Below are 15,364 nucleotides of genomic sequence, written 5' to 3'. Positions count from 1 at the left end.
CACTTTACAGTCAGGAAATACTTTAGGCTATAGGAAATTATTTTGCGGACCCCCTATCACTTTAAGAACCACTGGTCTACACAGAAGAAAGAACTGTCTAGACTCTGCCCCAGTATTAGTTGTGTCGAGATATTCATAAGCCAGTTTGTTTGACAAAAAAAGATCAAATGTAGTTGCAATAAATGTGTTAAGAATCCATACAACTGCAGCAGTGGAGGACTATTATTCTGCTGCGTGATACTGCAGAAGAACTGATGACGGCACGGTTTGATCTTCGGCTGACCAATCAGCAGAAAGGGGCGTTTAATTCCCGCTCACGTGTAGAAATCCAATATTCAAGCTGTTCATTCATTTTTCCACCCATGAACGAAAAACGAAAATTTAAGATTAATTTTCATTTTTCGTTTTTTGGAAAAAAACAAAAAAGCGAAAAAGGAGCCGTTTTCTCATTTTTCTACTTTCAATATTAAATCAAAAAACGAATGATCGAATGATACACGGATTAAAGATGAATGCACTTTTGGAAGTTGAATGTAAGGGTAATGTCATTTTGGAATTTCTGTGGTTTAATGTGATGTTGTTCATGTATGTTCATGATGAAATTTTATTTTATTGTTGTAATTAATTGATAGCATTAACACGATGACCCGTTGAATTCTTTTTGGGAGTGATGATTGATTGAATATATTTTTAGTCCAGTGCCTGCATATAAGATTAGTAGGCTATTGACCAAGTTCAGACGCTGTCATATGTGGATCAACTTACTATGTTGTGTATTTTCAAGAGTTTCGATATGAAAAATAACTTTTATATTGATTCAATGGATTTATTGCATTTTGGGAAAAAAATATTAATTATATATAAATATAATATAAATTAAAATATAAAATAAATGTTATAATAAATCTTTGAAAATCAAAATCTGGATATGAATTTTTAATGCTATTATAACCTAAAGATGCTATGTGAAAGTTTGAAACAGAAAATAGTGGTTTTCATCTCGCCACTTTCTTGGTAAAGAAAACACATTTTTACTCAATTGATTTATAGCATATTGGAAACAAACTCTTCATTTTATAACACACAACTCAATCAAAAAGTGTGTAGTCTAATCCCAGTAGTTTGAAAAGTGCAGGGTCAACAGTCAGCTCGTCAACATTTTCCCAGCACTTTTGTTTATGTATCACTAAATCATTAGATAAAAAAAAGCTGAGAACAATCACTTCCTTATCAAAATTGTATTTATGTAATCTTATCAAAGATGTTTTTTTCCACACAACCTTGGTAAAAAATTTATGTGTTTGCAGTATAATATATTTTCTTTTCTTACAATGCTTCCCCTTACTTATTTTGACGGTCAACCACCAAACTTCTTGTTGTGCTTCCTCGTACCCCTACATTGTGAATTTAGAGCTTTGTTCCAGCTTTCTGGGTAAGATAACAGTTGGTGGTTGAAGCACCGCTGGTACCCCAGCTAATGTAAAAAAAGAAAATTAAATCAATATAAGGAAAGTCTGATCTTGGAAATTGTAAAGTTAAAATGGCCACTGGAGTAAGATCTGATATTTAATAAATTCCTCAATTAATTATATAACATTATAGTTACATAAAATGACAGTTTTTTTCTCTTCTGTCTAAATAATGCCTATGACTCCTTTAAGTTAAATATATAGAGTAAAAAACATGGCTACCATATTGTTTCAGCAAGTACCACAGCATGATTACTCACCATAATGAGAACAAGATGCACAACCTGCAATAAATGTATGTCTGCTGGAGTGTTGTTTAAAGCACATGTTGTTATCAAGTCCAAAGAAAAGCCGTCAGTCAGTAAGTACTAGTGCCAGTTCACCTCCCAGGAGAACCTAACAAAAAGTGCTTTTAGAGCAGTCTCAAAAACGGCTGAGAAAGCGCATGCTCCCAAATTTTAAATAAGCCGTACTTCAAATAACCCTAGTTGCAAAAGGTTTCTCTGGAGGCACAGCAAGAAAACAACAAAAAAACCAGGCCTTATTGGGCCATATCATCCTTGAAGGCTGACGAGTAAGTGAGAGAGAGACAGAGTGCTGCTCTAAGTGACTGTCACTCCAGGCACTGAATCCAAGCCCACAAGCAGATCCAGGGAGGCTGTTCCTGAGGTGGCTGGTTTGATATGGCTGCCTCTCCTGCCAGATGAGTGCGAAAGAGACCTGAGTCTCCCGAGTAAGCCTGCCTTCACCTTCATCAAGGCCCAGAAGAAGAAAAAAATATATATAGAAGGAGGATGAACAGGAACATATTGAGGAATACAATAAAAAGTTCCTGCTTTATAGAGCTAGTTTGCAATAGAATATAAAACCTGTCAAACAAAAAGAAGGGGAACAGAGCAGGTCAAAGTCTGTGTTTAGTGTTTTAAGAAACATTCATTATAAGTTTGGTTAAAATATTTTATTTGTTGTATGTAGTATTTGTTTGTGCTATGGATTTTTTTTTTTTGGAGTATTAGAAATATATGCTCATTAGAGTAGTACAGAGTTGGCTTAACGATATTATATGCAAACACCAAATTCTATTGAAGTCAGTTGTGAGTAAGGCACCTACATATGACAATTCTGTGTGAGCTGTACTGGTCAAAATGGTAATGTTCCCAGTTAATGTTCATTTTTGTTCTACTTGTTTTGTTGACACTGACTGCTCACTATTCTATACTCTACTATAGACTATACTACTATACTACAAGAATGTCAGTAAAGTGTACTTGGAATGCCAATGGTTGATTGCTAAGATTCTAATTCTCGTGTCATGACTTTCGCAGGCCATTTGTGCATATTTCATGTCTGACAGATTTTTTTAATCGAATGGACCATTTAACTCACATTATGAAAGAATATTTAAAAGTTCACACAGTTTCTCTGAGAAACAACTCATTAATTTTGATCAGCAAACAACTTGCATTTGGTTATTTTCCAAATTGCAGGCAACTGTATTCAATCTTTAGAAACATATCACTGACTGAACGGCTCTGAGTGAATTCTTCCTGTGTTTCCTCGACAGTCTCTCCACACAGAGCCAAACTGCACATCATCCATTCAAAGAAACTCAAGGCTGGCACTAATTAACTATGGCACAAAATCAATTTCAAGAGCAAATAAAAGACCAAAGAAAGAGAAAGGGTGTCTGTCAGCTCCTGGGAATAATAAGAAACAAAATAATAAATGCAACTGCCCTCCAGGTTGGTTCTGGAGGTTAATGGGAAGGTCGGTACTTGTGGTCATGAATCAGCATAGCTTCTCAAGGAATTCTCTTCAGTATTCCCTTACAAAAACTTTGACCATACCACAGTGGTAATACATGGATTTATCATGGTACACTGAAAAAATTAAATATTAGCAAAATATAAAAAAAATAATAAATGATCAAAATCCAAAAAACATTGTAACCTTCTGCCATGGTACCAGTGTCCCATATAACATGGCATTTTTTGGTACATTTTGTTGTCGAGTTGTCAAAAGCCGAAATACTGTTAACATTTAAACCTCTTGTCTCAAAACAGATCCCACCTCGTGAAACTTTTCCAAAGCACGTAAGACCCCCAGCATTAACGCCATTCTCTCCCAGCTAAGTGGAAAATGCAGCAGAGGTGTAAAAGGTGAGTCTTTGTGTGGCAGCTCTGACTCGAAGAGTCAGTTTGGCAGTGATCTCACTCATTAAGGACAGAGACACTAAGGTGGGCTCTCTGGGGAGATGAGCGAAAAGAACAGAGACAATGAAGGAGAGAGGAGCAGTGAGGGTGGAGAGAGCAAGGCGCCAACCTTTCCTTCAGCCCTCCATGGCTCACATCCCTTTGGGAGTGTTGCCTACGTGGGCATGTCTTAGCCTGAGTAATTACACCAAAAGCCGTCATCGCTGACCCTATTTCAGTTAATTACACCGAAGATTCAGGCATAATAAATTCTGTTTATGACTACAGGACAAGGTCTTAGATTTAATGGCATTTGCTATGTCCAGCATTAGTGTTTCTCATACTTAAGGCTAGGTATTTAAACACATCAGGCACACCAACGGACCTCCTACAGTCTGTTTGCTGACTACCAAATGCCTACTGCACTAAAAACTTAGTACTTTGTTGAACTGGCAAGCTTCAATCTGATTGGCTGTCTGTATATGCAATCTAAGAAAGACAGAGGAGAATCATATACTTGTAAATTACTTTAAAATGAGAAAATGTCATGTATGTACTTTTTTTCAGAAACTATTCTTATTAAAAGGTCTACACATTTTCCTCTTTTTTTACAGTATATACCACACTATTCCAAGCTAGTTTTTTCAGAGGATGTTAGAAATTAGTGTTCATATGTAAAAACAAAAATGCTGTCATCATTTATTGAGCTTGTGTTTTTTCAAACCCTATATATATATATATATATATATATATATATATATATATAGTAAGAATAACTGCCAAAAACATTGGAATGACCATGTAGCTAATGTGTTTAGAATTATTTTAATTCAAGATACACCAGTTGTGCACTGGGCTGTCATGCTGATTTGCTCTGACACATTTGAGAATGTCTTTAGTCAGGTGTCTCAGCGGCTTTCTTTGACATGACTCACAAGCTTTTCCCTGTTATGCTAACAGACAAATATGGCACTCTTTGCATGTACAAAGCATATGTACAACAGTATAGATATTTTCATCAGATTCCAGAGTTTAGGGTATAGAAACTTTGCATTCAGAATATGCAATCTGACGGAATGTATTCAGACTGAAAAATCTGTACAATCACAATATGTACAATGAAGAACTTGCGAAATACTCTTTACCCACTGTACTAGCATAGGCAATTATCAATTTAACTTACTGTTAACATCAGATGTAGGAACAAACAACGCTATCTCATGACCAATTCATATGTATTTTACGAGGTTGCTAATTTGTACGAATTTGTACAACCTCACTCATATGATTTTGTATGACTTGTCTAGACCCCAGTGATGGGTAGGTTTAGGGGCGGGGTTAGGTGTAGGTAATTCGTACAAATTCATATGAACTGTACAACTCGTAAAATATGTACGATTTAGCAAAAATAATATGAACTTGTACGAGTGAGGTCGCACGAATTAGCCACCTCGTAAAATATGTACAAATTGCCATGAAATCGGGCTGGAACAAATCATCAGAACGCATTATCAAAAAAAAAATGCTCTCAGGTGGACAATACTGTATTTAATGCCCTCTACGTCATAGGTTCTCATCTGGTGGGACAACACACAAAAATTGTGTTTTTTGGTCTGATGTAGGGTTGTGTACATGTGTAAAATTTAAATCAATCAATCAGTCAATTATGAACTGATTTTCCATTAGGTAGAATCTATCTAATTTAGATAAATGTCAACATGGACAGGTTGTGTGACGCCTTCATCCTCAAAAACCATTAACAACGTATACAAAATTTGTAGAAAGTACTGCTCAGAGTTCAGTTTTAACAAGGATAAACATAATTTGAGTCAAGCATATTTGTTTTGTGTTATTGGACTTCAAGATCATGAATCCATCCAAAATTTGGTGCAACACAGTTTTTGTTGATATAAATTCCAAACAATGGTTTCAAGGACATATTTGTTTACTTTTGAAAGCTTAACAATTTTGTACAGTGTTGTATTGTGTTCTTCGCCATTTACTAAATGTAAATGTCTAATCTGGGACCTGAAACAAAATCAGTTGAGAACCACTGATCTATATCCCACTTGCAAGAAAATAAAACTCTTCTGTGCAAGAGCAGGTTTGAGCAGAGTATTTCTGCAGGGAGCTGAGATTTATGGTTTATGTGACATTTAATGGGCCTTTTTCATTCCGTTTCCACTATCTGGCATAGCATGAGAACTCGTGCGGAGAGGCAGCATATGGTGTTGATGTAAGAGCTTTGCCAGGTGTGGCTGAATCTGAGCTTGGCTCCAGCACACAAAGGGAGTACAGTAGATCCCACAGCCAGGCAATCTGGATTGCTGCCTTAATACAGACTAAAGCATCATATCTGTATTAGTGGAGTCTTCTGTAATTCATTGTGCCTGACGGACTCAGGGCATCTAATATCCATGAGATCCTGGAGATATAATTGGTGTTCATTGGACATCAAGTAGTGACCCCAAATAGCATAGAAGTAATAATAATTTCCTTTAAAGGGTTAGCTCACCCAAAAACAATTGAACTGAGCAGTTCAATCCAAGCCTTCTGATAAGACACTATCACTTGATTTTAGGGATATGCACCTAATGTTCGGCAACCAAAATTATTTGGCTGAAAATAGCACAAAAAAAAAAAATTTCGGTGTTCGGCCGAACAAGCGAAAATACTGAATAAATTGTACCGAACAATTACATTTTTAGTGACGCAATCAAATGACAACCAGCTTAGAGTAAGAGTCGCGCAGCAAACATGTCGGTAGTGTGGAAGTGGAAGCATTTAAAATTGTCAGAGAAAGACACAAAACTCATTACAAGCACTGACAGCAAGAGACTGTTTAGTACTGCATCACATGTCTTAGATGAGAAGAGGAAGGGGTGGTTGCTGTATGATGATTTAAATCGCGAAATGGCCTTAAACAATTAGTAAATAAACTGCAGAATGTTATGTTTTCATTCTGACAGCACTGTGCGAGTTCGCGGCACTATCTGCTTGTTAGTCAGGCTTCGAAGTCCAAAGCACAAGGGAAATCTGTGCTGAAGCAGGGCTACTCATCAGTTGCTCAGAAACATTTTTATAATTTTTTCAAGGCATGGATGTGACAACATGATATGTGCGACAAACATATTCCCAAATTCGTAATGAGAATAATTTATACCTACAGTATATCTGCTGTGTTGCCAACAACAAGAAGCACTGAGGTCCGCCAAAATAAAAGCTCCATCTGTCAGGGTTTTGCCCTGACACTCTGGTTGTCTTGTGTTTTTGTTTCTTGTGTCTATGTTGTCTTGTCAGCACATGGCCTAGTTGTTTGTTTTTCTCAGCCATGTGCTTCTTTAGCACCTCCTCCTGGTTTCCTCATTACCACACCCTCTTGTTAGCCCTCATTGAGTCCTTGTTAGTGTAATTGCTCTCACCTGTTCCTTGTGTGGTTTCCTCCCTATTTATAGTGCCCCTTGCCCTATTGTCTTTGCTGGTTCGTGGTCATTCTTTTCCTCACTGTGTTTATCTCTGTCTGTGGAGGTGGCTGATTATGTGTTCCTGTCTCCTTGTCTGTTTGATCTTGTGCTCTAGTCTTGTCTCTTGTAATTCTATGTTCTTGTCTTGCTCCTTGTTTTTGGATGAGGTCTGTTTTTGTCCTTTTGCCTTTAATTTAGTATTTATTTAGTTCTCTTAGTCCTGATCTTTTGTTTTAATTTTTTGGTTATTTGTGTTGGTTAATTTTAATAATATTTAGGGCTTTTTATTAGTCCTTTTTGTTTGTTCTCTTGCCTGTCTTGGAGTAATTTGTGTTCCTGTGGAGCTATGTTTTGTCTTGTTGTGGTGTTAGTGTTCCTGTCCTGACCTGTTCCTGTCCACTGATTCCCTTGCCTGGTGTCTGGGGTGCTTCAGAGTTTATGGTCAAGTATCTGAGCTCAGCTCTCTGGTGCCTTGCTCTGGTCTCTCTCCCGGCCTGGTCTTGCCGCCTCTGCTGCTATAGTATTCTGCCAGTTGACGTCTGAGGCTGTTCCAGTGGCCTTCCCTAGCTATCTGTTTATTGTGTTCCTGTTGTGGTATCACTTGTGCACCTCACAACCCTTTTGTATGGATCTGTTTTTGTCAATAAACCCTTGTTACACTCACTGCAATTGGGTCCTCCTTCCAGATCCCTGACACCATCAACATTCATAAATGTTAGTTCTACAATTTTACTGTTGTTCTGTAAAATAAAAAGTAAGACAATCATAATATTAATTACAACAGCTCTACGTATCAGTGTTAATTTTGACAGCAAATTTTGATTTAGTTTTAGTCATAGTCTTTTGACTAAAATGCCATTTAGTTTTAGTCATATTTTAGTCATCTGAATTGTTTTTAGTTTTAGATCTACAGTAAATTTAGTCGGCTAAAATCCAATGGGTTTAATTACAGTGTAATGCATTTCTCAAAAATTTCCAAAATCATTTTATAGGTTTGATCTTAAGGTTTTATCATGATAGACACCGATTTAACTGTGGTGACACACATGCCTTTAGGTTAAAATGAAATAAAACGTCTCCGGTTACGTATGTAACCATGGTTCCCGGAGTAGGGAACGAGACACTGCATCCTCTAGGGGTCGCTATGAGGAACGCCTCGTCGTGACCCGTGTCTGAAGCATACATTGAAAAAACACCAACAACACGTTGAGGAGAGAACACATCATCCACTTCTTTGTCTGAAGCTTGCGTCCGAAGCATGGCAGGAAATCTAGAGGATGCAGTGTCTTGTTCCCTACACAGGGAACCATGATTACATACGTAACCTGAGACGTTCCTTTTCAAGGGAACTTCTAACTGCGTCCTCTAGGGGTCGCTATGGGGAACGGTATACCCACGCCACCATGCTGAGGGGAGCGCATGCCAGAAAACCTTGGCGAGCACTAAGTACCAACTCTACCATAGCCATGGGAGATCCCCCTGGGATGTTAAGATGGCTGTCAGTGACATTATCCCCTAAGGCCAAAGGCCTAGGTTACATACCCCAAAAACGTACATGTTAAGGCCAGAACTCCTGGGCCTGGGGTAGAGCTCAAGGCTTGGAATCAGGAATAGATTCCTTTAAGGGAATACGACCAAGAGCCTAGAATCATACTAAGTCTTGGCCTGACACACAGGGGCTACCACATGCTCTGCATATGCTGAAGGAACTGTCTCAACAGACCGCTAGTAGCAACACCCTGTTAAAAGTGGGTATCCGGAGGATAACTGCGTCCTCTAGGGGTCGCTATGGGGAACGGTATACCCACGCCACCATGCTGAGGGGAGCGCATGCCAGAAAACCTTGGCGAGCACTAAGTACCAACTCTACCATAGCCATGGGAGATGCCCCTGGGATGTTAAGATGGCTGTCAGTGACATTATCCCCTACGGCCAAAGGCCTAGGTTACATACCCCAAAAACGTACATGTTAAGGCCAGAACTCCTGGGCCTGGGGTAGAGCTCAAGGCTTGGAATCAGGAATAGATTCCTTTAAGGGAATACGACCAAGAGCCTAGAATCATACTAAGTCTTGGCCTGTCACACAGGGGCTACCACATGCTCTGCATATGCTGAAGGAACTGTCTCAACAGACCGCTAGTAGCAACACCCTGTTAAAAGTGGGTATCCGGAGGATACAAGGTGGAGTGGTGCCCAAGCAGGAACCGGGGCTTAACCAGCTCAAGAAAGGGCAGGAAGCTCTCACCATACAGGATTTTAGAAAGAACGCAGAGTACTAGCGTGCAAACTTACCACTTATGTGGCTTTTAGAAAGTATACAAAGACTTACGTGCACACTTACCATAACATTTATTTAAAAATACCGTTCTAAGGGGCCCTCGTGGCACTCCGAAAGAGCAGCCCATAGATGGAAATGGGGCATCCCAAAACACTATGTTTTAGAAGTCATCAACTCGATCTAAGGTATAATGCTGGAACAGCTAGCAGTTACTTAGCTGAGGGAGCAACACACCCAGTTCTCAATCGAGAGGGGGGCTCGACCTGCAGCATGTTCCAATGCTGGAACAGCTAGCAGTAATTTATTTAGCTGAGGGAGCAACACACTCAGTTCTCAATCGAGAAGGGGGCTCGACCTACAGCATGCTCCAATGGTGGAACGGCTAGCAGTAAGTTACCTTAGCTGAGGGAGCACAACACCCAGCTCTCAATGAGAGGTTGCTTGACCTACAGCACGAACATCAGAAATCAGAAGGGTAAGCGTACTGCAAGCTAGCCAAAAAACTCAGCGCATCAGAGAGGCGGAGGAAGGGCCTAGTTCGCCTGATGCTGCTGGTTCCAGGTGCTCTGGGAAAACAGAGAACTGAACTCTCACGTGAGAGGAGAACTCCAAATTCAGAAAGGAGTAGCGTGCTCATAGGCAACCCTTTGATAAAGGGGAGCACTGCTAAACACTACCACGAGAACAGCCCACGGAGCGAGGAATCCAATTCCTCAGAAGGGAGAGAGTTCAAACTCTCGAAAGCAAGCACCATGCTCACAATAACCCTCAATGTTGAGGGGAGCAATGCATCAAAAGTGTGTCAACAGAGACACACTGGTTGAGTGGAGCCCAAGGTACCAGGGTTTAAACCAACTCAGAGAAAGGGAACGAGGCTAATAACACGTAACCCTTACTATACAGGATTTCAGAAAAGTGTGCAAAGTATAAAGTGCACACTTACCACTATGTGGATTTTAGAAAGTGTGCAAAGTGCTCAGCGTGCCCACTTACCACTATGTGGATTTTAGAAAGTGCGCAAAGTGTTCAGCGTGCACACTTACCACCATATGGATTTTAGAAAGTGCACAAATCTTAGCGTGTGCACTTACCATAGCATGGATTTAAGAGATTCTCAAGCATCTGTTCAAAGATACCCAGAAGTACTGAGTCAAACGGGAGAGGCAAGCTCAAATACAACCCTCTAAGGCGAGGGGGAGCACTGCCTGAGACAGTATTATACAAGAAGGTTCTCGCAAATGCCACCTATACTTCCCGCTCAATGCCTCAGCAAGAGGGGACATCCTGGTGAGCATAAGCCCAGCCCGGAAGTCCAGGAAATTTTGCAGTGCTGTGCCAGGGGCCTGATGATCAAGAAGGCTCCCGCAGAAGCCTGTGACCTGGCCACATGATCCGGAAAGCATAAAGCCGAAAACAGGCTATCATACCGGTTGGACACCATATCGACGAGTAAAGTAAACACTGCAAGTCGAGCACCCGGTTTCTAAATCCAACAGAGGGGGGTGCTCACCGAGGACCTACCCTAGAAAAAGGACAGAAACACACAGGTCCCGGAAAACACTGCAAAGAAAGCTAGCAGAAGGATTATACACACAACCACCAGCGCATTAAATACAGTATATATATATATATATATATTAGAAAGGGATCATACTCACACACCATGGTTCCCACGCAGGAGCCCCGTTCAAGAAGCGACCCGAGGAAGCCTCTAGTTCGGACCATCAGTAAGGTAGTCACTATGAAGCCATAGAACCAACCAAACATCATCGGTCCAGCCTAGGAAACTAATGCAGGAAGTTCCTACCTAACCTCGGTCAGATGGAGAGATGGTGGTTGCAGGGGAATTAGGAAAGGAAAGATAAAGGGCAGATGTAAGACCCGGACAGATGTAAGATAGCTAGTCAGCGTCTCTTCTACGGGGGGCATCTTCTCATAGCTGTTTTCGCGCATCGCCTCGATGTTGGCATAACTCATATGCTGGAATCGATGGATGCATGAGGAAAACGGCCTCTTCCATTCCTTCTCGATCTCTGTATGGAGATCAGGAAGAAAAGAAGGCTCACCTCAGCTGGAGGGTTACGGCCAGAAAGATGGCGCTCATCGAGACGACCTCGCGAGGTCACTTTCTTGGCCCGCTTCCATGACAAGTCAAGCCTCGCCATGGCGTGATCCATAACTTCCAAAACTCATCATACGCAGGGCAGGAGGATTGGGTAGGCACGCTTCAAACAAAACCGTCAGTGAAAACGAAGAAGGGGATGATGTGTTCTCCCGGCACCTATTTATACTATAGTCGCACCGGTAGTGACGTCATGGCTGTCGCCGGCCAACGTGCTGTTGGTGTTTTTTCAATGTATGCTTCAGACACGGGTCACGACGAGGCGTTCCCCATTGCGACCCCTAGAGGACGCAGTTTGAAGTTCCCTTGAAAGGGAACCAACTTCTCATAAAGGACAAGAACTTATTTTTAATGAAATACCAATGGTTATATAGGCTAATTATGCATTCTTTATAGCAACTTGTTTACCATATTCTTCATTCTTTCAAGCAGACATATTTATTTCTATAAATACATTTAGATTAATCTTTAGGGCTACTAAAGTTTTTCATTCAAGAGTAGTGAGTGATTTTCTGTCTTTCTGTTGTTGCTTGATTAACATCAATGACTCGGACAATAGCAAATAAATTAGGCTGCTGTCCCTTTAAAACCGAATGCACGGCTGCAATGGATGCAATATACTGATACACGTTCACCCTACTGTTAACGTTCACTGAAGACATAATCAATTGTTTACGTGAATACTCGTCAAAACAGACAATTTGACATCATTTTGTGTGTAATTCTCCATTCATGCGACGCGAGAGAGTACTTGTGTGCTGTGAGACGCGCTTTCTGTGTGTGTATGCTTCAGTGTTTGCACTCAGAAAACCTGTGTCCTGACATTTTATCCTACCCGTCAGATTGTCCTACCAGGGTTTACTGCGCATGCGCACATCAATATTGCATCCTTTTTCTCACGCTGAACAACAATATTTAATGTATCTGCATTACTGTAAGGGTAGGTTTAGGGTTGGGGTAGGTGTAGACTTTAATAAAACACAATATAATAGGTAGAAAAAATTATTTATTGTTGGTTCCCGGTAGCTGTATCCCTTCTAGCCACAACCGCGAATATAACACATAATTACTGTATTTGCATTACTGTAAGGGTAGGTTTAGGGTTGGGGTAGGTGTAGACATTAATAAACCATAATTTTACAGGCAGCATTTTTCGTTGTCGAATTGTATTGTTTAATGGGAGGTAGCAAAATCTGACAGGGTTGCACACATCGACAGAACACCGGACCGAATTGAGTTCTCTCTTGCATCGTCAGATTTATCTATATGTCTGCTCTTCTCTTACTCCCACATATTGACATTTTTGAACGTTTTATGAGACGTGCAGCAAGTGTATTTTAGCTTATGTCCCGCCGGTTCATATGTACGCATCTAACCTCCTAACTATGCAGCAGATTCGTTCTCAATAAATCTCTTCCCAAATCATCGCACCCTAACATTTTCGTGTTGTTTTTATTCGTTGATGAAAATGTCAATACATTTTTGTCATAGTTTTTGTCATTCAAAAAGAGTTTTAGTTTGTCATCATCTCGTGGTCAGTGAAAAAAATGTTGTTGATGAAAATTATGATAAATTATTCGTCAACAAAATTAACACTGCTATTAATAAATGTATTATTATATTCACACATAGTGTTATATGTTATATTTTAAATTGGGATATGTAATAGTTTCTAATGTTTTAAAAGAAGTCTCTTTTGCTCAGCAAGTCTGCATTTATTTGGACAATAAAAAATACAAAAACAGTAATATTGTGAAATATTATTAAAATGTTTACAGTTTTGTATGTGAGCATATATTAAAGTGTAATTGATTGCTGTGATCAAAGCTGAAATTTCAACATCATTACCCCAGTCTTCAGTGTCACATGATCCTTCAGAAATCATTCTAATATGCTGATTTGCTACTCAAAGTGTTAAGTTTTTGTTGATTTTTTCTTTGAAAAGCAAGACGAAAAAGCATATTTTGGCTATTTAATTTATGCAATGGTGAAAAAAAAAATCTAAATACATGGGGGAAAACCGTGTTCGGTATCTGGCCTACGGCCCAGTGTTTCAAGCAATTTGTTTGGCTTCGGCCAAGAATTTTCATTTCGGTGCATCCCTACTTGATATGATGAACAAATTTAATGTATGCTTTATTCCCATATAAACATTTATCAGTGCACATACTGTATATATAGCTCATCAAATGCTTGACAATTGATTCATATGGATTATGTTCACAATGTTGTATTAACTTTTTGAACTGTCTAGATTTGGTTGCATTGACTTTCCATGGAGAGAGAGAGAGCTCAGGTTTCATTAAAAATGTCTTCATTTGTTTTTAGAAAATGAACAACCATCTTAGGCCAGGCATCCACTGTGTAATTTTCTTTAAATTTTGAGCCGAATTCTGACTTGTGTGACTCTTTTTTGAGTCAGCCGAATTTCAGATTTGTCGTGCGTCTTTTTTTGACGTGCAGTGTACACGGGGTAACAAGAAGTGAGTAGCCTCTTCTGACCAGCAATCAAATGGTCAGATGAATTTCTGACATGCCAGAAATTTTGGTTTGATTAGATACAGACACATATGCCAAAGCCTTCCTTTAAAAAGCTGATCAGCTAATTTATTTTTCTAGTCTAATGCATTATATGATTATATGGGTACGCAGAGTTTTATTTTGGGGGTTTACCATGTTTTACATCACAGAGAATTATGTTTCCCAAGTGTGCATTTGCATTGCTAGTGTGCATGACTTTGGTCAGATTCTCACCTGGAAATTTCCAGCATAATCCTCCTCTTGGTCACCATTGTGCCCTTCCTTCAGAGCGATAAGAGTAAAGCCTCTGAAGTATGCAGGGTTGGTTGCATACAGGGATACTGGAAATAATCACAATAAAAATAATCAGTTACATTATCTTTCTGATTGCTTTCACGGGTCAATCAAAATGAATAAAACACATACAATAATACCAGGCTTCTAATACAGAATTGGTAATATTTCATAAGTTTTGTTTTGCCCATATAATCTTTAGCTACTGGGCATAAACACATTTGGCTTGATGTCCGCATTGGAGGGACTGAAGGAGACAGCTACAAATGCTTGGAAGATAAGTATGGATAGCAAGATGCCTACATTTTGTTCGTGGATTTGGGGAGGTGAAGGAAACAGATGAAACAGCTGATGCCGGAGCAAGGTGAGCGCTGCTTATATGCTCCAGCAGTTCACTGAAAAAATTATATGGGTTTACCTCTCCCAAAAATGCATTTAGGAATGTCACTTCTTTTCCAGAAATTCTTACTTTGTTATGTTCAAATACCTCCTGTAAAATCGTCATGTAACCCATTTTAAATATCTTCAATAACAAATATTATTCAACATAATGCACAAAGTAACTGATTATTGATTAATACACAGTACAAATTAGAAAGTTAGAAATATTGAAAACAATTTGCAGTAGGCTATCATATAGGAGAAAACGGATATAGATGTAAAATAGTTTTTGTTTGTTTGTTTATTATTTAATTCAGTCAGACATGTCAGATATGACAACATTATCTAACATAAATCAAGCCTTTTAGGGCATATAAGTATTAAACATGTATTTAAATTGTATTTAGTTATTTGGGAGCTTTAAGCAGCATTTAAAATGAACAATTTATAAAACTGCCAAAAATGGAAAACGCAAACTGCCAAAAAGAGCAGTTGATAAATTCAAATAAAATTAAATATGTGACAGCTCACCCTGATAAAAATGTGACAACTTGCTCTGACTTGACCATGATAAAATACATCCTTGTCCTGATAACACAGTTCAGATATTAAAATCTACTGTTTTGGTTTACCCTTTGCTTAAT

The 15,364-nt window shown here is 39.2% G+C and overlaps 1 protein-coding gene across 1 annotated transcript in view; it reads right to left on the bottom strand.

Moving 5' to 3' along the window:
• The window catches only part of LOC107567810 (spondin-1-like), a 197,787-nt gene that overhangs the window by 181,560 nt on the left and 863 nt on the right, over nucleotides 1-15,364 (bottom strand). The window contains exon 2 of the mRNA XM_016253577.1: nucleotides 14,280-14,386. Within this exon, the coding sequence (XP_016109063.1) occupies nucleotides 14,280-14,386 (107 nt within the window). The remainder of the gene's footprint in view (nucleotides 1-14,279; nucleotides 14,387-15,364) is intronic.

The sequence above is a fragment of the Sinocyclocheilus grahami genome, unplaced genomic scaffold, assembly GCF_001515645.1.
Source record: "Sinocyclocheilus grahami isolate Dianchi unplaced genomic scaffold, SAMN03320097.WGS_v1.1 scaffold1190.1, whole genome shotgun sequence".
In the NCBI taxonomy this organism is placed as follows: Eukaryota; Metazoa; Chordata; class Actinopteri; order Cypriniformes; family Cyprinidae; genus Sinocyclocheilus; species Sinocyclocheilus grahami.
The sequence above is the reverse complement of the archived record's forward strand: the minus strand, read 5'-3'. Positions and strand labels throughout refer to the sequence as shown.